We start from the raw sequence: 23,184 nt of genomic DNA, 5'->3' as shown, positions 1-23,184 counted from the left end.
GGGGGGATATTTAAGTTGATTTAATCATGATGGTTTGGGGTAATTTTTCCATTTTGTTGAAATGCACATTAGTTGATTTATTGCTTAAAGTTAATGTATGTATTTTTTTCCCATCTGTTGTTATTTAAGTTGGCAATGTTTGGTTCATATGCTCACTCAGGTGGTCATTAAAAAAGTCCACCCTTATTTAAACGGTCACAAAGATGTGTCTGGACGTCAGTTTGGTTGAAGGCTCTTGTTATGTTGACCCCTACTATGATGGGCCCAAGACATGTTGTTAAACTGTTTTGTGACTTTATTAAATTGAATTTTCACAAGTTTAAACACCAGTGTCCTGGTGTATGTTTGGTCCACTCCAATGGAATGACCCGATTTGAAAAATTCACATTATACTTTTTCTCATCTCAAAATATCTCTTTTATTGGTAGTAAAATGTCTAAGGATCTCACGTGGCCAAATCATATACTATATTGGGTCAAATACAGATCAAGATAGAATTCCACTGCCTACATTTTGTATTTACCCAATATGAAAAGTGGAAAAGGAATGACTGTGTTTTGCTAAACTCTGCCTGTTAATGAGGGTGTACAGAGAGGATTAGCTAAGGCTTTAAAACGAGAACACATAGATGATCATACCGATACCACTGAGTGCATGCTGCAGCTCCAAGGTGAAGGCCATGAGCGGAATCTCATCAGACACAGGCAGAATGGCTACAGTGGACAAGTTGGAGGCAGGATTCCCAGCATCCCACTTACTGCTGGGGTTGTGGAGGGGGAGGCTTCGAGCTAGAAGTCAAATGAGTATATACTTTATAACACAAAATACTGTTAATCTAAAATACCCATATACCAAATACACACCAACTGCTTGGGGTGATTGTTTCCTGTCCCCTTGACATGTCTTAAAGGGGAACCTCGGACTTAACTTTATAGGCTCTAATAAGCCACAATTGTTCTCTTTTACTAAAATATGTAATTAGAAACACAAAAAGTATTGCCATTGATTTAAAAATCTATAATATTTAGAACATGTTTTGACCTACGGAGGGCGCTATATTTTATGCGTGCAATGGACACTGGGGGTGATGACGTGGTTGGGCTAGACTGGGAAAATAGCTGTGCTAGCTAGCAAGCAAAGCTAGTATGACGACTGGGATGATTTTGTCACATTCTACTACTAGTCAGATTGTTTTGTTAGAGAGCTGTGGGATAAGTTCCCGACGTCATACATGCATCCAATTCCAGCTCATCAGTAGTGTCTTTAAACCGATCCTAGGCAGGATGCCGAGATATTGACTTGCTGTCATTTGACAGTTTGTATATCCCTTCGTTGGTAGTTGCGTCATTTCCTTGTTTATTTCGTTTGTCTGCTTCCCACTGCGGTTTTCCCTCGTTTTTTTTTTTTTTTTTTTTTTTAAATTGGTCCCGTCCTACTGTCACGGACCCTTTTTTCTGTCTCCCTTTTTGCGATTGCGTGTTTTTTTGTGTGTGTCCAATAAATCCTTTCACGCAATCTCTATGTTGTTGTTGTCTACTAGCTTTCTGAAGACAGCCCCGTTTTCTAATTCCGTGGTCAAGCCAGACGCACTTTCTTTTCAGTTGCGTTTCCCCTTCAGATTTTACCGAACGGACAGACAACGCATGTGGGTTGCGATTCCTTTATAGGGAAAATCACGACTCAAACGTAACGCGGAATTACAGTCCTGTGACCCTCGCGCTCGTCTGTTGCACGGGAAACGCAGGTTCGAATCCCGCTGGAGTCCTTCAGCTGCTCGTTCATCGCTTTTCCGCACGGGTTCAAATTGGTAGACCCGAACTGACGACATGTTTAGGTAGTTAATGAGTGACACTGTGGAAGTACGGCAGCGCTGTCCAGCGACATCACAGCCCAGAGTGCATTGCATCGTCAACAACAATGGCGACCTGCTAGTTAAACAAATTTTTCAAATTTTATAAAAACGAAAATATTAAGTGGGGTTGGAATATCAAATTATTAGAACTTATACTAACATTTATCTTTTAAGAATTACATGTCTTTCTGTCCGTTGTTCCGTTTAAAGGACTTCTTCTTACAGTGTATTCTACTAATAGATATTCTGCTACATAAAATAAACATAACCCCCTGATTTGGGAAGTTTTTACATCACTGCCACATCATTATTTTGAAAATAATTAAAGTGTTACCGCATTTAAAAACATACCTGTCAGAGGCCCATTGACCTGCTGCATATTGCCCAAAATCTTCTGTCCCAGCAAATGAATGAGACGGGTAACGACCTGAGGATACCTCCTCTTGATGGAGTTGAGAGCTCCTTCTGGCAGTTTAGCCAGCTCAGAGTCCCTCACAGCGTGGACCGTGGTGGCCCGGTTCATGTGGGTTAGAGCCTCAACCTAGATACAACTTGCTATTTTCAGTTTCAAATCCTAAACAATCCAGTGATGGAACACTCACCACACCAATTAGGTCCCCGCGGCCATATTCTCCTGCCAGCTCCTTCTTCCCATTATCCTTTGCAATGACAGAGCGTAAGCGGCCACTGAGGACAATGAAGGTGCTGTCGGACTTATCTCCTTGTCTACATCCAATCAGAAAATATAGCATTTGTAGTTGTGATGCCCACTTTTAAAATTTCAACATAATCTGATGCATTGTGTTATTCACATTTCATTCATTTACTAGCCATACTGCTTATCCACCTCATACATCAGTGACCATCAAATACTGACATTTTTTAAAAATTAAAACACACTAACAGCACAACTACTGGGAAGCTAAAAAATAAACTAGTGGAAAACATTCCAAATCTGTTATGAAAAGGGGTGAAAGTGGGCCAGAACAGTCAGGAACGCAGTTCTGGTATAAAATTCCGGCCGGAACGCAGTTCCGGTATAAGATTCAGGGCCGGAATGCTGTTCCGGTACACGGTGCTTTGATTCCGAAAATATGACGAAAACTGTCAAAACGCTATGTAAAAAAAAATGCTAAGCTCCCACACATGCATTTCATCTCCCAAAAAAAAAACAATGTACCAACATCAGATTTACATACACAAGTGTTAACAACAAGCATGATAAAGTGCTTGTGTAGCGTAATCCATTTCCACCGATATTTATTATTGATTTTATTCCACGGACGGCAAGGAGGTTTCCCCAGCTTCTGCAGTTATCTGAGTCTGACGATGATGAGTCACGTCAATGTGCGAATGCAAGCAGCAAAGCAAAACACCTGGAGTCATTTATCCGTTCAATTGGCTGACATACTGACTGGTGATCAGCAGAGATAGTTAGCTCTGATTGGTTCAAATGTGCGTGTTTTCTGGAATGGCAAAAAAAAAGTTTGTTGAATTGATGCGACAAAAAAAGGGCAATGCAAAAGAAAATGGATCAAATCTTTAAGAGCAGGTAAAGAGTTGAGGAGGCTTATTTATCATATTTAGTTTTATTTGCTCTGATGGGGAGGTTTAGAGCATCTTAGCTGTCCATGTGCACTTTGGACTTATATTTGTTCATTTACGTTTGGCTACTGAATCATTTCCTTATGATTTAAAAAAGTCAATGTTTGCGCGATCTTCAAAATATATTCCATTTCATTCTGCATAAGTCATTTGTACTTATTTTTCTAAATGTATGTTACTTATATCTATATTATTTAAAAAATAAACTAAATGTTTTCATTAACTTCAATTTCAATATACATCCTATGTTCTTAAGTAGTTAAAATTGAGATTTGGCATTTAGTATGTGAGGAAATGAGGGAAAAGAAAAATTAGGAGATGGAGGTTGGGCTTATTGCTGTTTTTGTTAACTTTTATTTTGCAAATCATTGAAAAAAATACAGTTTGAATGAAAATCAGTTTTTGTATGTGTTATAGAAATATGTGTATCAAATCAGTTTTCTTTGCTTTTCAGTTGTTTTATGGGGGTTTGACCCCCCCACCCCAAATGAAAATAAATAAATAAACAAACAAAAAATTCTGACTCCGTGGTGACCTTCACGTCGGGGAGTTCCGGGAAGAAGTTCTAGCCACTTTCACCCCTGGTTATGAAGTAGGGAAGGGAATTCGATAGTGAATTACAGTATATAGTCTTTGGTTACCCAGAACTGTTTGTTCTGAGAATAACATTTAAATCATAAATCAATGCTAATTTAATGGCCAAAGCATAATGGTTTGTACCAGTTCATCACTGTCTTCAAATGTACCTGTAAACAGCACGGCCGGCCTCCAAAGCCATCCAGTCTAAGGCGAAGTCAATCTGCCTGACAAAAGGTGACACCCTCCTCACTACAGTATGAGCTACATTCAACACAATTCTGGGCTCCTCACGCATTATCCTGAAAACAAAAGTTGAAAAAAAAAATTTTTTTGTTTATAATGGCTGTTGACAACTTTAGGTTCTTACTCATAGAAATGAGCCTTTGATATGGAGAGGAATGTGCAGTCTTTGTGAGCACGTGTGGTGAAGATAAGGGGTTCTCCTGTGAGTACAGCCAGGTGTCCCACCATCTCTCCTGGGTGGGTCACAAAAAGCAGCGACTCATCCTCACGGTCAATCATGCGCTGGTAAACATGGAGTAAACCTGATATGACAAATGCCACGCTCACATCCTGGGAAAGGGATGGAAAACCAATTACAAAAAAAGGTTCTATCCCTATCAGTCAATTTTGGTTATACTGCAATATAGAGGACACTGGATATGACACATTATAAAACAGCCTTGAGGTGATTACCTGATCTCCTTGATGGGCCACGATTGAATTGGCTTTAACTTGGCGAAAAGTCACCCTACCCTCCAGTAGACTGGGATCCTGAGGAAATTAAATAGCATCAGTTGTGTCATAGTAAATCATTTTCAACATATTAAATAAGAAACGGAAGAGCTGGGCAAAATGGTTGGGAATGGGTGGTCTTGGCTTCCTTTTTGAACCTGTTGCAACCGCGACTCGAACTTGGATAAGCAGTGGAAGATGGATGGAGAGAATTCTATTTATTTCTCTAGTGCACAATAACCTCAGGGATTTTTTTTTCCAACTCTGTGCTCCCTCACGTTATAATTATTTTTGCTCTCAATAGTACAGTTATCACTCATTTGTCGCGGTTAATGGGGACCAGAACCCGGCGTGAAAAAAGTGAAAAACCACGAAGTATTGTCTCCCCCACCATTTTTTTGTTTTTTTTGTTCAATGTATATATTCAGATCTATCATTGGAAAGAGATACATCTAAGACATGTTTTTTATTACCTTTTTCCCCAAAGTATTTAAAAAAACTTTTATGTATATACATGTTTTATTAAATGTTTTTAAGCACTTTAAATGTAATAATTATGATAACTTTTAAACCTGTTACTGTCCCACAGAATTATTTTTTAAACAAGACAAAAAGTAGACGCCCAATCCATTGTAAAAAAATAAAAAAGTTAAAAAAAAAACAAAGCTTGTCTTTATGAAATGCTTCATTGAGTGTCCACTCAAATCCACTCCAGCTCCTCACTTACACACAATGAGGTGCCACAGCTACTGTTTCACAAGTTAAACGATGATTGACGCATGCAGACCTTTAAAGGTCGAGTCTCTGGCAAAGTAAGCAACGCCAGTTCACTCTCTGATCAACCAAGAGAAGGGAGAGGGAGGGAGGGAGCGAGTGTGAGACTTAGCGATCAGATGGGGACAGCTCATCTGTATTTAACTTTTTTTGAATTGAAAATAAAATCCACGATGGACTGAGGGCGCAAAGTTTGAAGCGCGAAGTGGCGAGGGATCACTGTATTCTCATTATTACTTATTTACCACTGTTCAGGATCTAAATGAATCTAAACTACGTTACTTTCTCAGGGGAATTGGACCGATCGCAACTGGGGAAAATAGTTCCATTTCATTATATTATATATAAACATTTTTTTAATCCACTACAACTGCTGAAACATTGTAAATGTACCCTCATGATTAAACAGAAAGCTAGAACGTTTAAAAATGTAGGCTTTCCAAATCACACACTTACACTGTTGAGCTGTTATTTCAAAAGTATACATACTGTATATACAGTACAGGCCAAAAGTTTGGACACACCTCATTCAATGCAACACAAATGAAGGTCCCAACTAGGCCTGTCGCGATAACAAATTTTAGTGTGCGATAATTTACCTCATAAATTATTGCGAAATGTGATATTATTGCGTCCCCTCCCCCAATATCTTTTTTTTTTTTTAAACCAATTTACAAAACACAGGGAAAATACACTATGTATTAATAGGTCAAGTACACCCATTTAAACGCGATAAATGTTTACCCCTAAATTCAAAAATACTTTTAAAGAAATCACAACTAAAAACAATAGACCATGCCTCTTTTAAGTAAAAGACAACAATATTAATACCGCACAGAAACACAGAATAAATAAAATGTCTTTTTCAAGAAAAAAATAAAATTGCACTTAATAACTTAAGAATTTAGGCAAATGAAAACTTTCCCCCTCATAGCTTCTGCTATGGGGTTCCATGTGTAATATTCTGATTGGATGTTTTCCGAGGCACCCTGAAGCGCATGCAACGGTGATGTTTTGTTCATGTGACGTGCAGTGAGAGCGCGAGACACAGCCTGCCAAGAGTCACAGGTTGAGGAAGTGTTGTTAGCGCCGTATGTTTATGAAAAACAAAAGATGTCAGCACGTCGTGTGTTTGATATCATTGCCAGAAAAACACACATAATATAACACCATACAGCTTCTGTTTTAATGTTGTCCTTATAATGATGATCTGCTGCATCATAAATCACTTTGTGACTTTCCACCTCCATGATGGAGCGTTCTTCGTTCATGTTCGCTGGTTAAACCGTGAATAAGCAACTGGGCTGTTGACTCCAGGCCCGGCGGCGCCCATTTTGACGGATGCGTCACCGGCAAAAATAAAAAATAGCCTAAAGTAGCAGGCGGGACCCAGCACATCGGAGATGGTCCGCAGTCAATCCGGAGCACTGATGCGGCCGCAATACGTTGAACAATAGGATATAATGGGAACGGATTGGCTCTTTTTGCCAGAACCGGAACGAAGAGGCATTTTGCGTAGTTGGTAACAAGGAAGCCGAACTTTTAACAGCATGTCTGCTGCACGCGCACACACACATGCACACGAGGCGATAAATAGCAGCGGAAAAATTACCGCCTTCATTTTTATTTAACGTGTGATAAATTGAATTATTGCATATTGTGACACAAGTCCCAACCCCATTAAGAAAGCTATAAATTCGAATAATCAACCCTGATACGGTATGGAGTTACAGTAGATAGCCGTCAAAAAGATTTGTACTCATACATAAAAAGAGATGTCCCGATCGATCGGGATCGATCGGGTCCGATCACGTCATTTTCAAAGTATCGGAACCGGCAAAAAAATATCGGACATGCCTTTTTTTAATATATATATATTTCTTAATTAAATCGTTTTCTAATTCTATTTAACGTTACAGACATAATGTGTTACACTCTTCCAGAGTCTAGTTTAAGCCTAAGGTAGGGTTATCAAATTTATCGCGTTAACGGCGAGAATTAATATTTTTTACATTTATCACGTTACAATATTACAATATTTAACGCAATTAACGCATGCGCTGCACAACCCACTCACGCATTGTCGCGTTCAATCTATAACGGAGCCGTCTTACCCATACAGTATATAGAGCTAAAAGGCAGCGTAAAGTGAGTAGAGAGAATTTTGGCAGCCTTTGGAGCCTTTTTTTAAATGGCTAAAGCCTTAAAATCCCTCTCCCAATGATTAGAATAATCATGGGAAGCAATGTGGGGAAGAAAGGTAGTAGTTGATCTCTTTCTTAACACCCTATGTTATTTCCCAACGCAGAGAAGATATATCAATTGGTACCACAACGCACAGTCATGGTTGCACTTCCCATCATGCATTTGGGCAGAAGTTAAATGGCTACAGTATCATTTACTGAAAGGTCAACAAATACACTAGATGGCAATATTTAGTCACAATATACAAAGTCACATTTATCCTTTAAGAATTACAAGTCTTTCTATCCGTGGATCCCTCTCACAGAAAGAATGTTAATAATGTAAATGCCATCTTGAGGATTTATTGTCATAATAAACAAATACAGTACTTATGTACTGTTTGTTGAATGTATATATTCGTTCGAGTTTTATTCATTTTTTTCTTAATGCATTGCCAAAATGTATATGATCGGGAAAAATTATCGGAAATGATTGGAATTGAATCGGGAGAAAAAAAAGCAATTGGATCAGGAAATATCGGGATCGGCAGATACTCAAACTAAAACGATCGGGATCGGATCGGGAGCAAAAAAACATGATCGGAACAACCCTAATAAAAAGTCAAAAACCATTTTAGGTGACTCCTTCTTGAAGATCATCAACAGAATGACAAGAGAGTGCAAAAAGTAATCAGAGCAAAGGGTGGCTATTTTGAAGAGACTAGAACATCATACATGTTTTTAGTTATTTCACCTTTTTTCAATGTACATAATTCCACACCTGTTCATTCATAGTTTTATTACCTTCAATGAGAATTTGCCATGTAAATACTCATGAAAATAAAGAAAACGCACGAATGAGAAGGTGTGTCCACACTTTTGGCCTGTACTGTATTGGGCGGAAAAAACAGACAAGGCTGAAAAAGCAGTTTCTGCTCTTGCACCACTATTTAAAATAAACTGCTGTATTTGAAGCCCAAAAAACGATTGTTTTTGAAAGAACAATATGTTTATTTGTGTATGCATGTATGCTGCCATAGCAGATTCATGGCGCATTAACTTTTAATTAATTTTTAATTTGTCCGTTTTACCCTGGAGACCCCCGTTTACAGATGTCGCGCAACTGCTTTTGTTTCAACCCAGCCATAAAAAGAAGGTAATTATATTTATTATTCGAAATGTCTGTCATTTCTAGCTTAGAATCATTAATCTATGTCTAATATTTAGTTAAAAAAAAAAAAAAAAAAACGACTTTAAAAAATAATTGACGAGCATATTTTAAACTTTTAAACGCATTACGTCACAATGAAAAAAATAGTGTCTGTCAATAAGTCACGGATATCTACCTCATAACAATCGCTTAATTGTATTTTTTTGTTACTGTCACATTTTCCCCAATATTTTAGATGATAAAATGATGATGAAAAATCGATCCAAACAAAGAAAAATTGAAAAAAAAGAAACATTTAAAAGGGAAAAATATATGAAAAAGAACATTTCAACCACTCTTTGATGTCTGCAATTTCTGCATCGCGACCCTTGTTATATTACCATGTTTCACCCATAAAATCCCCCAAAAATCTGGCTGTAGCCATTCACAGCTGTGTCTTGACACTCGGTGATACATGCTACATGGAGTTTTTGGGTCGAAAAGAGGTAAGTACGCGATAATATCTTGTTAAAATCATGGCGTCTTTAATTATGCTCTCTCCTCCAGTTAGGATTTTGCTGTTACATTTTTTAAAATTATTTTTTTAAATGCCCCCCTGTCCCAAAAATTTCTTCCCCCAGAAAACTGAGATTTTAAGTTTTCCAATGATGCATCACAGTTGCATATAGGACAATTTTGAAATTTGGCCAAATTGGGGGTCTCAGAGCGGAACTTCAAGTCACCTGAGTGTTTTCCGCCATATTAAGTGTGAGTAGCAACAACATGAAAAAGTTAGTGTGTGGTATACCTGGAGCTGGATAACCTGCAGTAAGTCCTTTTTGGCAGCTTGGAAAATGGCATTGACTTTATTGTGGTGCTCATTTCCTGCTCCAGCTTCACTGTAATGGTAAACTGCAGAAGGACTCCGCTGCATTGTCACAGTCTTCTTTAAAATAGACTGCAAATAATACACGCTGAATGAATTTTGAAAACATGGCATTTAGTTTAGGTTTATCTGTATGCATTATGCTCTTGTTGTGTTTCCTGGGTAGTCAAAAAATAGAAGCAATACCTTCACTTGACCACTGGGCACAGCCTCATCAGTAGCAACTCTAGCCCCATCAGAAACTCTGTTAAAATCCAATGACATTTCACCTGTATGACAAACATACATGTTATTTGGTACTGATCAGGGCCAATCAGAAAACCAATTTTCATATTTATCCAGCACACATGATGGATAATTTTCTCCAGGTGTCAAGAGTTCCACAAACACATCGAGGTTTCAATTGGTTGCTAGTTGTAGACAATGATTCTTTTTGTACGTGCACAGTCCAAGGATGCATAACAAAATAGTCACCTGTGACCCCAGTTTGACCCCTGGAACAGGTACAGTGGGGCAAATAAGCATTTAGTCAACCACTAATTGTGCATGTTCTCCCACTTGAAAATATTAGAGAGGCCTGTAATTGTCAACATAGGTAAACCTCAACCATGAGAGACGGAATGTGGAAAAAAAACAGAAAATCACATTGTTTGATTTTTAAAGAATTTATTTGCAAATCATGGTGGAAAATAAGTATTTGGTTAATACCAAAAGTTCATCTCAATACTTTGTTTTGTACCCTTTGTTGGCAATAACGGAGGCCAAATGTTTTCTGTACTCTTCACAAGCTTTTCACACACAGTTGCTTGTATTTTGGCCCATTCCTCCATGCAGATCTCCTCTAGAGCAGTAATGTTTTGTTAATTTCAACTCCCTCCACAGATTTTCTATGGGGTCGAGATCTGGAGACTGGCTAGGCCACTCCAGGACCTTGAAATGCTTCTTACGAAGCCACTCCTTTGTTGCCCTGGTGGTGAGTTTGGGATCATTGTCATGCTGAAAGACCCAGTCACGTCTCATCTTCAATGCCCTTGCTGACGGAAGGAGATTTTCACTCAAAATCTCTCGATATATGGCCCCATTCATTCTTTCCTTTACACAGATGATTCGTCCTGGTCCCTTTGCAGAAAAACAGCCCCAAAGCAAGATGTTTCCACCCCCATGCTTCACAGTGGGTATGGTGTTCTTCAGATGCAATTCAGTATTCTTTCTCCTCCAAACACGAGAACCTGTGTTTCTACCAAAAAGTTCTCTTTTGGGTCCATCTGACCATAACACATTCTCCCAGTCCTCTTCTGGATCATCCAAATGCTCGCTAGCGAACCGCAGACAGGCCTGGACGTGTACTGGCCTCTGCAGGGGGACACGTCTGGCAGTGCAGGATTTGAGTTCCTGGCGGCGCATTGTGTTACTTATAATAGCCTTTGTTACTGTGGTCCCAGCTCTCTGTAGGTCATTCACTAGGTCCCCCCGTGTGGTTTTGCGATTTTTGCTCACCGTTCTTGTAATCATTTTGACGCCACGGGGTGAGATCTTGCATGGAGCCCCGGATCGAGGGAGATTATCAGTGGTCTTGTATGTCTTCCATTTTCTGATAATTGCTCCCACAATTGATTTCTTTACACCAAGCGTTTTACCTATTGCAGATTCAGTCTTCCCAGCCTGGTGCAGGTCTACAATTTTGTCTCTGGTGTCCTTCGACAGCTCTTTGGTCTTGGTCATAGTGGAGTTTGGAGTGTGACTGACTGAGGTTGTGGACAGGTGTCTTTTATACTGATAATGAGTTAAAACAGGTGCCATTAATACAGGTAACGAGTGGAGCCTCGTTAGACCTGGTTAGAAGAAGTTAGACCTCTTTGACAGCCACAAATCTTGCTTGTTTGTAGGTGATCAAATACTTACTGTCCACTCTAATTGGAAATAAATTATTTAAAAAACCAAACAATGCTATTTTCTGTTTTTTTTCCCACATTCTGTCTCTCATGGTTGAGGTTTACCCATGTTGACAATTACAGGCCTCTCTAATCTTTTCAAGTAGGAGAACTTGCACAATTGGTGGTTGACGAAATACTTATTTGCCCCACTGTATATGTTCTGGTGTCATCACAGGTCCAGTCCCTACAGAACCTTCTCGTATGAGCACGAGGATTCTGAGGGCCAGAACACTCTGGCGGACTGGGATTGTTAGAACAGTAGTTACATACTTTCGTTACATTCGTAACTTCCGTTTTAATGACCTTTTTCATTGTGCTCATTTTGACCATATACAGGAGATTTGTAGCTGAAACACATTTCAGATACACTAATCAGGGGTTGTCATCAGCTACAGAAGCCCTAATAGAAATTTCGATACGTACTTGCCTGACTGATTGTTTAAATAATCGTTAGTTGCAGCCTCAAAATTTATGGTGCATGGGACTGTTTCAACATTGTACTGGAGGCTTAATAAAAACTCCAGAATATAAGGCACAGATTTGTTTTCCAATAAATTATTTGAACTAACTGAAAACAGTACAGCAAGTACTGAAAAAAATGAATGTGCTATTACCTGTACCAGCGATTGGGGTGGACAGCGAGCGGGTTTTCCTATATTTTGAACTGGAATTTTCAGATAAGATTGCCTTTTCTGTTTCAACAAATTAAAAAAAGCATGAGATAATATATTACATCCTGACATTAATAATAATAATTTTAAAAAATCCATATTTTCTGACCTGGGTCTGCTTTTTCAGACACTAACTCATCAGAGTGAGAAGGCTGCCTGTGGAGACTTCTATGTGGATGGACCTCTCCTAAGACATGAGCCACTGACACCAAGGAGATGGCTTGACTCGCCTATAACATTTGAAATTTGTCAAAACAGCCCTCTATATGTAAATGGAAAAGCTCCTAAAGTTGTTTCATATCCTAATTTGGAACAAGAAAACAAAATTGTAGATGAAAAAAAAAAAAAAACAAACAAAAAAAAAACTGCAACCTCTTTTGATGAGATTACAGAGCCGATCTGAACAAGATCATTGCTAATGTTGTGTCATCATTGTGTGGGCTGCTATTTAATTAAATCCTCTGAAAATAGAGGCTAGTTTATTTGCAATTTTAAATAAATTATTCAAAATAATTTCAGGCAAACAAACAACCTCTCAAAAATCTAAATAACGTCATTGTGATTAGACATTGTCGAGAAATTGGATAAAATACCGTGTTGAAGAGCTCAGTAGTGAGGCCAAGGTAGTTGTGTAAGGCAAGAAAGGTCACTCTCTGAAGACGTACCATGATGATCTACACATGGCAGAAGAGCATTGTAATATTTGTAGCCAATATCTGTCAATGTATTATTTGTAAATCCATCAATGATTTAAATACTGGTCACTTTACCTGAATGACACGGACCAGAGTTTCAGGATATTTGTCAAAGACGGATTGAAATGCTATCGCTGGAAGACGCAATACAGTTGAGGGGACAGCAGCTCTTGCAGAGACTGTCTTGTATGGAGCTGGGTAGCCCTTAAAGAACAGAGAAACAATAGTGTTGAGGAAGACAGATGCACAATATAATGAAGCATAATATGATATAACTTCAACTATACAAACTGCATTGTAAACCTGGCAAGTTTTTAGGATTTTGTGTTTGTCATATGACACTACAAAACGGCAACATGCTGTGTACAGACTAGTAAATACATCAAGTAGTGCTATAACAACAACACAAAACAAATAAGACTGAAAAACCTTGGATGTCCATTAGAGCCGGGCGGTATACCGAAAATTAACCGTTAGCGAAATTCTTCACGATGACCCACGTAATTTTGACCATGTCGGTAAAGGTAATTTAACAAACCAAGAAAATACAGTCTTTTAATCCCGCTTTGACTCTGTGTTGTTCAGCTATGTTCATTCCCCTTTAAAAAGCAGTCGGTGTGCTTACGTATGAAGTCACGTGGTTATCAGGAAATCAAACAAACAGAAGCTAACGCTAGCAGCTAACGGTACAAGCAAACGTGATGGAGTCGGGCTTAAGGGAACTTCGCCTTTACCCAACATTGAGTAGACTCTTGGCGGCCTCCGGACGGGCTTTCACCCACTTTCCTCCCTGGTTCTCACGATTTCAGGAGAGGGTGCTTTCAGTGCTTTCTACTGGTAGCCAGGCCACAGGCTAACACTAGCGGCTAACGCTACAAATGAACGTGATGGAGTCGGATAGCGGCTATAACCTTGTCGAAACGGCTGAACTTAATGAGTGGATTGGGCACAGACTGCATCTAGCAATTAGTATGTCGCGTTATTCTGTATCTCTGTGTGTGTGTGATTTCTTTGATAGCTTTCATGACGGTAAAGCATTTAGCATAAATTATAATCTAACAGTGAAGCCTATAATATGACCGTTTAATGGCCACAGCTATTTTTCTGTATGTGCTTGCTTTAGTCTGTGTCATTACTGCCATCATAAAATCTTAAATGTTTCATTGGCGTGAGAGCAATATAGCTTTAAAGTGTGTGTGTGTGTGTCTGTGTGGGGGGGGGGGGTGCATGTGTGCGTGCATGTATTAAAAAAATGCTCTAGGGAAAAAAAACCTGAAACCTTGAAGTAAACACTTGTGTTGAGTAATTATGTCACAGCAGCCATTAACAATAAGTTGTTTGAACTGTACTGTTCCTGCTGTAAGGCATTTGTGTTGAATTGACATGTTTGCACAGTTGTCGAATTATTTTTTGTAACGTTTTAGCATAGACTTCATAACCCATGTTATGAAGTCTATGGTTGTACATTGTTCAAGTCATACAAGCTGTTATAAATGTTCATACTTGAATTCGTATTGTTTACAATAAATTTTTATATACTTAATGTTTAGACTCCATGTGCAATTGTTAAATATATTAAATTCAAAGCTGGTAAATAAATTAACTTGAAACAGTTATTTTGTATCTAATACATTGATCCAGATTTTCAAATTATATAACAGTCCGCTTTGGCGAATTTATCGTCATTTATCATTATCGAGGTAAATCTGCTCAATTTACCGTGATACGTACTTAAGGCCATATCGCCCAGCCCTAATGTTCATTACCTACAAGTAAAAGAAACCTAAACGTTATCGTCAAGGTAAAGATGGACTGATGCTTACAGTGATAACATCTAAGATACTAAGCAAACTGTGGACACTATCTCCTTGTAGAACTTCCTTCACCACAACATCTGTCCCATCCTGCAAAAAAAACACACACAAATCAAATTATCATTTCACAAACACCGATATGGGCAAAAAGCAAATAATCGACTCTCTGGTAATCTTACACTCTCGCGGATGCATAGTTCTAGGCGGCCATCTTGAACAACATAAATGCTGTCATCTGTATCACCTGGGCGGAATAGTGCCTCCCCCTGATGAAGCTGGATCAGCACCATGTGGCGACATAGCTCAAGGAACAGAGGCTTCTCGAAGTGTCCAAGCACCCTACAGAAAACATGAATTCACTGCAATCTTAGTGTATGTATGGACTGTATGCAAGGGCGTAGGTTTGGTCTCAACATTGGTAGGGACGATATAAAATCATAACCTGTATGTACACTTTTTGCTCGGGACGGCACATTAATAAGACTAAACAGATTATTGAACGGGGGTCAGGGCTACATTTCTCAAAAATATGTACCTAATTAATTAGCAAATTTAAATTGCAATACTTGAACATAAATTATATTAACATACACAATAAATACAAACATGTTAATAATCTCTTAACTATCCAGGAATGCAAAAAATAAACATTTGTCTTTAGACCACGAAGCATTGCCTGTCCAAATAAATAATATATAACTGAAAAACTTTGACCTTCTTAGTCAGGGAACAACAAAAATAAATAACATTGAGCCTTCCTTCAAGTAGAACACGACTGATTTTGTCCACAAGCACAGCCAAATCCAACAAAAAAATGAAAGCTCCTTTGGGCTGCTTTAAGACCACATAAATAAAACTAGAAACTGCAATTTCGGGAGAAATTACTTCTGGTCTTTGCCATGTGGCGATACAGATCTTAGCCCCAGCCTAGGTTGGTTTGGGGACAATTCGGAGACAATATCAGGTCACTTCCTGTCTATTTGGGGACATTTATGGGGCCTTGAATAATGATATCAGGTCATTTGGGAACATTTTGGAGGCGTGGCCTATTCATATCAGGTCATTTGGGAGCATTTGGGGGCATGGCCTAGTCGTATCAGATCATTTGGGAATATTTAGGGGGCGTGGCCTGATCATATCAGGTCCTTTGGGAACATTTAGGGGGCGTCGCCTGATCATATAAGGTCATTTGGGAACATTTGGGGGCGTGGCCTGATCATATCAGGTCATTTGGGGGCGTGTCCTATTGATATCTGGTCAATTTCTGTTGATTTGGGGAAATTTTGGTTTTCCCCCCATTAAAAATTAATGGGAAAAATTTTGGACGTCCATGGCTGTCAATGGCATCGACTTACAGAGGCGTCAACGGAAAGCAAGTACATTGGCATCCATACAATGGAGAAACATGCCCGTCAATGGCATTAAACAAAGTAAATGCCAGGAGAAATGAATGGGAAATTTAGACATCCACGGCCGTCAATGGCAGCACCCTCTATAAGCGTCAATGGAAGCGGGGAAGTTTGGGGGACACGTCCTGTTGATATCTGGTCATTTTCTGTTGATTTGGGGAAATTTTGTTTTTTCCCCATTGAAAATGAATGGGAAACATTTTGGACGTCCATGGCTGTCAATGGCATCGCCATCCATATAGTCAATTGAATCCAAGTACATTGGCATCAATAGATTGGACATGCATGGCCGTCAATGGCATCAATGCAATGTAAATTCCATTGGAAATCCCATTGGAAGTGAAACGGAAATGTTCCCATTAGAAATGAATGGGAAAGTTTTTGGCAAATTTCTGGGGAACGGTACATTTTTCCCAAATTCTGTATACAATCTTTATGCCCCTCACCGTCCTGGAATTTTTGATGTCCAAATTATGTGATTTGGTCAAAAATTGTAGGATAAGTAGCGTTTTGAATTTTTTTTAAAAAATCGGAAAATCGGCGTTTACGTGAAAATGGAAAATTTTTCGGAAAATAAAAATGAAAATTGGGGAGAAGGGGTACACCTTGGTTCACTACATTTCTCACAGTTTAATTAACGTTAACAGTAGAAATCACTTACAGGAGGACACTTCTCTCAAAGCAGCTTCCTACACAAGTTTTGCCAGTTTGAAAGTTAAGTTTAATGTTGTAGAAGCTTTGATGCAGGTCGGACTTTCAGTAGCAAAATTAGTGGTGTGTTCCCCACCTCCACAACATTTATACATTACTTACAGTGGCTGCTGCTGGCCGAAAAAAAACTATTAATATCCCTCCTCTTTGAAGGGGGCGGAGGAGGAGGTATATTGTCTGTGTCAGGGTTGTAAGGCTGTGCGTGTGGGTCGGGGAGGTGAAGCAAAATGGATTGGCACATTCAGCAAGTGAAATGGGGTAAATTTAAGTATGAACATAATGAAAATAATTCACTTGCCCTTGACTGTATGTATATACGTAGTACAGTGTTACTCCGACATAAGATCGCATTGACATACGATCCTTTCGAAGTAAAATTTGGCTCCTCTTTTGTCTCGACATGCTCAGAATATGACGATTTATGACAGCGACGCAATTTCATTGTTTTTCCACAAGACTGACAGACGCCGGATTTTGTTGTGCGAGAAATCAACATGGGTCCCAAGTAGGCATGTGCCGGTATGAGATTTTGACGGTACGATAACCGTGGGCAAAAATACCGCGGTTTCACGGTATTGCAATTATAGCTACAAAATGTGTTATTTTGAGATGTATGGGTTAAAAAAAATAACTTTTTTCCATTGAACAGGATTTTTTTTTGTTTTTCAGAACATAGTTGCAAATTGGAACATGAATATATTGTTAAAATAAATACATTATCAATAAAAAAAACATTTTAAATAAAATTAAAATGTAACTAATAGACTATACCCACAGCCACAGCTCAAGTTGCTTAAGATTAGAGCAAGAACAAAATAATTTCTGTAAAAAAGTAAAAACACTTCTGAATAAAATTTTTTAAAATGTATACTGCATGACATTTTTTTTTTTTTTTTTGAGGGTGGAAAAGCTCAAGTGAAGTTTTGCCATTTTCAGCCACTGTGTCAAATCTGGTCATGCCTTTGTGTTAAAAAGAACATAAAGAATTCTTAAGTTAATAAGTTAGTTAAAAATGTACAAGTTAGTTAAAATGTAAATATTGTTGTGGAAAGGTTTCATCTAAAAAAAAAAACATTGGGAGTGAGACATCTTCTTGAGCTAACAAACGTGGATTTGTGCTTAGGGCAAGATCATCTTTCGTCAATTAACGATCTTTGATGATATGCCTTTTTTTCCCCCCCTTCATTCAAGCAAATCAAGCTTGTTTTCTCACTCTGCGGCTGTAACACTCGACGAAGTTGCTCTTCCAGCTAAGCCTAGGCTAACATTCATCTTTGTAAGCTTTTAGTTAGTGCGTATATCGAATTTGAAAGGAAAATGTGTGTTTTGTTTTTAGCGAACTTTTCCATGGTGCTAATCTGTTGAAGCTACTCACGTCTCACACATGGCAAAATACAATTGTACAACGTTTTAAATGTATTTATTTTGTATATTACACTTACCACGATTTGAGAGCTCAATAAATTGAAGAAAAGAACGACTTATGATTGGAGTATTTGTTTTTGGGTTTGCTTGCTGTTTAGCCAATAGCGTCACTTTCACACACAGAAACAAACGGGAGGGGGTGAGCGCTGCCGCGCCACGCCACTTCTGGCTGCATTTTTGACACATGAAAAATGGCGAATACCGTACTACGGTCTGACGGAAAATTTTAGTGGTTTTGAAACCGCAACGATTTCACACCGCGGTAAACCGTGAAACCGGTAACCGGCACATGCCTAGTCCCAAGTAGATCTGTCCAGGTGGTGAAAAAAGGACAAAGGTCATGCTTACCATTGAAATAAAGAAGGAAATAATAGAAAAATATGAGCGTGGTGTGCGATAAAAAAAAAAAAAAAACAATAAAAATGCTTTTTTATTTCTGATTTATTGTTATTATTGTAACATCGGCAAGGACATCACCAGCTTTGACAGGTTTTTAATCATTAATTTCAGAACTTGTGCAACACAACACGGCTACTGTCTGCCGTAGCCGACACCAAAAAGATGAAAAAAAGTAAAAACCTCCCACTCTATCCCCTCTCGTAAGTCACCCAATGTGTCCAGGAACAGCATGCAAAACACAACCGCCACATTAGAACCCGATTTGTTACATTATTATTATTATTCTGATTTGTATTGTTTTTGCTATGTGTAAGTGTTATTTGTCATTGTACCAGCAGTATTTATTAAGGTTTTAGCGTAGGTTTTGGGGCTGTGGAACGAATTAATCGAATTCATAATTTATTATTATGGGAAAATCCCGCTCGACATATGAACATTTCGACTTACAAACCACGTCCAGGAGGTACCACTGTCATTGTATACACGCACATACACCCCCCCCCCCCCCCACACACATTTTTATATTTGTTGTGGCATGCAAATTGTGCGGAATAATGAAATAAAATCTTACAACATGACCATGTGGAAAAGACATTTTCACTGTACATATGTATAGATATATTTTGGTTGTTATTGTAAAATGTACAATATTTTGTATGTGGCGCAATAGAAATAGTTATCATTCAAATTTTTTATTAGAGATGTCCCGATCGATCGGCATCCCAATCGATCGGGTCCGATCACGTCATTTTCAAAGTATCGGAATCGGCAAAAAAATATCGGCCATGCCTTTTTTTTAATATATTTAATATATATATATATATATTTTTAAATGAAATCGTTTTCTAATTATATTTAACGTTACAGACATAATATGTTTCACTCTTCCAGAGTCTTTAGGCTTAAGGTAGGATTATCAAATTTATCCTGATAACGGCGGTAATTATTTTTTTAAAAAATGTATCACGTTAAAATATTTAAAATATTTAATTAAAGCATGCGCTGCACGACCCACTCACGCATTTTCGCACTTAATCTGTAATGGCGCCGTTTTACCTATATAGAGAGATAAAAGGCAGCATAAAATGAGTAGAGTGAATTTTGGCTGCCTTTGGAGCCTTTTTTTAATTGGCTAAAACCTTACAATCCCTATCCCTGCGATTAGAAATATCATGGGAAGCAATGTGGGGAAGCAAGGTTTCAATTGATCTTTATCTTAACACCTTATGTTATTAGCCAACGCAGAGAAGATATATCAATTGGTAGCACTACGCACAGTCATGGTTCCACTTCCCATCATGCATTTGGGCTAGACTACAGTATCATTTACTGAAAGCTCAACAAATACACTAGATGGCAATATTTAGTCACAATATACAAAGTTACAAGTCTTTCTATCCGTGTATCCCTCTCACAGAAAGAATGTTAATAATGTAAATGCCATCTTGAGGATTTATTGTCACAATAAACAAATACAGCACTTATGTACTGTATGTTGAATGTATATATTCGTCCGAGTTTTATTCACTTTTTTCTTAATGCATTGCCAAAATGTATATGATCGGGAAAAATTATCGGGAATGATTGGAATTGAATCGGGAGCGTAAAAAAGCAATCGGATCGGGAAATATCGGGATCGGCAGATACTCAAACTAAAACGATCGGGATCGGATCGGGAGCAAAAAAACATGATCGGAACAACCCTATTTTTTATCCAACTTACCTGACATTTTTAAGCATGTACAACACCTCAGATGGTAGATGGGAGTTTTGCACATCAAATTCTGTCAAGTCTGCTTCTAGCAGACAGGGAGGGGGCTCTTTGGGCTGCAAGGAGGTGGGCTCCTTCCGGATACGGAGGATCCTAAATCGTGTGCACATACAGACAAGGCTATCACTCTTGATTGGTAGTAATTATTCAAGAAACTAACCTTATTCACTTTTAGTTTTGTCTTTCTTAAATGATTAAAAAAAACAACAACTGTATATTAACGTAATTTGCATGTACGGACTACTGTATATCACTTAATGTGTTCTCTGTGAAATGTAACATAAAATACAGCAAAAAAATAAATAAAATAAACATTCAACGTGACTTACTTGCGAGCTATTGACAGGACTTTGGTCCTTTTACGCACCCTCTGACGGGAAGCAGAGTTGGAGGGGGTGGTGGTGGGAGAGGACAATGTCTGGACCTTTAAACAAGCAGAAAATACTGTATGTAATTCATCGACTCTCCATAAAATTTCATACCTACAGATGAGGTTAAAAGTGTATACTCTGTTGTTTTAAATCCTGAATTAAAAGTGTATTTGGCGGAAAACACAGACAAGACTGAAAAGGCAGTTTCTGCTCTTGCACTCCTCTTGAAAAGAAACTGCTATTGTTTAAGCCAAAACAACTGTTGTGTTTGATAGAACAATATGTCTATATGCTGCCATAGCAGATTTATGGCGCACTAAGCCTCCGAACTATTTTTAATTTGTCCGTTTTACCCTGAAAACCCCATTTACAGACGTCGCGCAACCGCTTTTGTTTCAACCTAGACATAAAAAGAAGGTAAGTAATCATTTTTTATTCAAAATGTCTGTCATTTTTAGCTTAGAATCATTAATTGATGTCTAATATTTAGTTAAAAAAAAAAAAAAACTTTAACTTTAAAAAATCATTCACTCGCATATTTTAAACTTTTAAACAAATGACGACACAATGAAAAATTTGGCGTCTGTAAAAAAGTCACGGATATCTACCTCATAACTACCACTTAATTGTATTTTTTTTTGTTACTGTCGCATTTTCCCCGATATGTTAGATGATAAATAATCGATCCAAAAAAAAAAAATTGAAAAATAACGTTTAAAAGGGTAACTATATGAAAAAGAAAATCTCAACCACTCCTTGTAGTCTGTGATTTCTGCATCGCGACCTTTGTTATATCACCATGTTTCACCCATAAAATAAAATAAAAATCCGGCTGTGGCCATTCAAAGCTGTGTCTTGACACTCAGTGATACATGCTACATGGAGTTTTTGGATCGAAACAAGTTAAGTACGCAATAATATCTCGTTAAAATCGTGGCGTCTTTAATTCTGCTCTCGCATGTTCTCGCCTCCAATAAGGGTTTTGCTGTTTAAAAAATTTTTTTTTCTAAATCCCTTATAGTTCAAAATTTTTGTTCCCCCAGAAAAGTGGGATTTTAAGCTTTCCAATGATGTATAACACATGCATTTTGAACAATTTTGAAAGTTGGCCAAATTGGGGGTCTCAGAGCGGAATTTCAAGGTACCTGAGTGTTTTCCGCCATATACATACAGTAAAAGTGATTATATTATTGTTTATAAACTGTTTTCTTTGTTCACCAACAATGGTAGTAAAAACAGTACTGGTACTAGTATACATAGTCTATGATCTTGTTTAAAGCCTGCAGAGATTTATTCAGGAGGCAATCAGTCATTTTACAACCACTTCCTCAAGTTTCGCGTCCAGAAAAAGGTATCAACAAATATACTAACCTTTCGCATTATCTTTCGGCCGTAGAACATAACCTTGTCTCTTTTTCGGAAACGATAATGTGGGATACCTGCCTCCTCCTCTAAAACACACAAGCAATTTTTTTAGACCGTAACATTTATTTTCAGAAATCTACTACTGTTATTTGTGTACTGATTCTCCACATCCAAATTGTTTAAAACAACATTTTTTTTTTTAACAAAATGAGTGATTTTTTTTCTTGTTTTCCATTCCATAGGAATAAAACCCATGCCAATTTAAAGGAGAGCACCTGCCAATTGAATGCCAATTCCAAAATCATAATCACATTCAAACAATGAGGTTATATTTCAGACAGATGGCATCGTAGTCAGTGCTGTCAGTAACGTGTACGCGAGTAATCTAACGCTTTCATTTTTCGAAGCCAGTAATCTGATTAAAGTTTGTTTCATTAGTGTCTGTGCGTTACTTTTTTGTTTTTTTCCTCATGATGTATGTAGAATTAAGAATACTGTAGTCATGTATGAAGAGAATCTGAATAGAAAATATTGCTCTTGAGTTTTGCAGTGACATCGGATGTCACGTTTTCTCATCGGGGGAAAAAAAATGGGTCACGTGTATTACCATGCTATGAGCGCTGTTGGCGGCCAACATACAACTGGCTACCTCTCAGGATGCTAACAGTGGAAGATGTAGGAGAAACCCCACAAACGGCTGCATTTGCTCTTTGGACATACAGCCATGACTTCACATTTCTCTCCAATAAAGATGACCAAAAATATCTCCGTGCCTCGCAAACTTTGCGCTGGCTCAAAAGGGCAGTCGACCGCTAATAACTCTACATCTAATTCATGGAACCACTTGGAATTACA

At 38.1% G+C, this 23,184-nt stretch overlaps 1 protein-coding gene across 1 annotated transcript in view; it reads right to left on the bottom strand.

Moving 5' to 3' along the window:
* Positions 1–23,184, bottom strand: part of pnpla7b (patatin-like phospholipase domain containing 7b) — a 42,686-nt gene that overhangs the window by 15,681 nt on the left and 3,821 nt on the right. Inside the window, 17 exon segments of the mRNA XM_057832443.1 lie at positions 639–788; positions 2,204–2,393; positions 2,455–2,578; positions 4,204–4,335; positions 4,404–4,609; positions 4,733–4,810; positions 9,687–9,836; positions 9,951–10,033; positions 12,313–12,390; positions 12,479–12,599; positions 12,963–13,043; positions 13,140–13,268; positions 14,888–14,968; positions 15,058–15,217; positions 20,546–20,686; positions 20,923–21,017; positions 22,336–22,415. Of these exon segments, the coding sequence (XP_057688426.1) occupies positions 639–788; positions 2,204–2,393; positions 2,455–2,578; positions 4,204–4,335; positions 4,404–4,609; positions 4,733–4,810; positions 9,687–9,836; positions 9,951–10,033; positions 12,313–12,390; positions 12,479–12,599; positions 12,963–13,043; positions 13,140–13,268; positions 14,888–14,968; positions 15,058–15,217; positions 20,546–20,686; positions 20,923–21,017; positions 22,336–22,415 (2,079 nt within the window).

Source organism: Corythoichthys intestinalis, chromosome 3 (genome assembly GCF_030265065.1).
Source record: "Corythoichthys intestinalis isolate RoL2023-P3 chromosome 3, ASM3026506v1, whole genome shotgun sequence".
In the NCBI taxonomy this organism is placed as follows: Eukaryota; Metazoa; Chordata; class Actinopteri; order Syngnathiformes; family Syngnathidae; genus Corythoichthys; species Corythoichthys intestinalis.
This window is presented reverse-complemented; position numbering and strand designations above follow the sequence as displayed.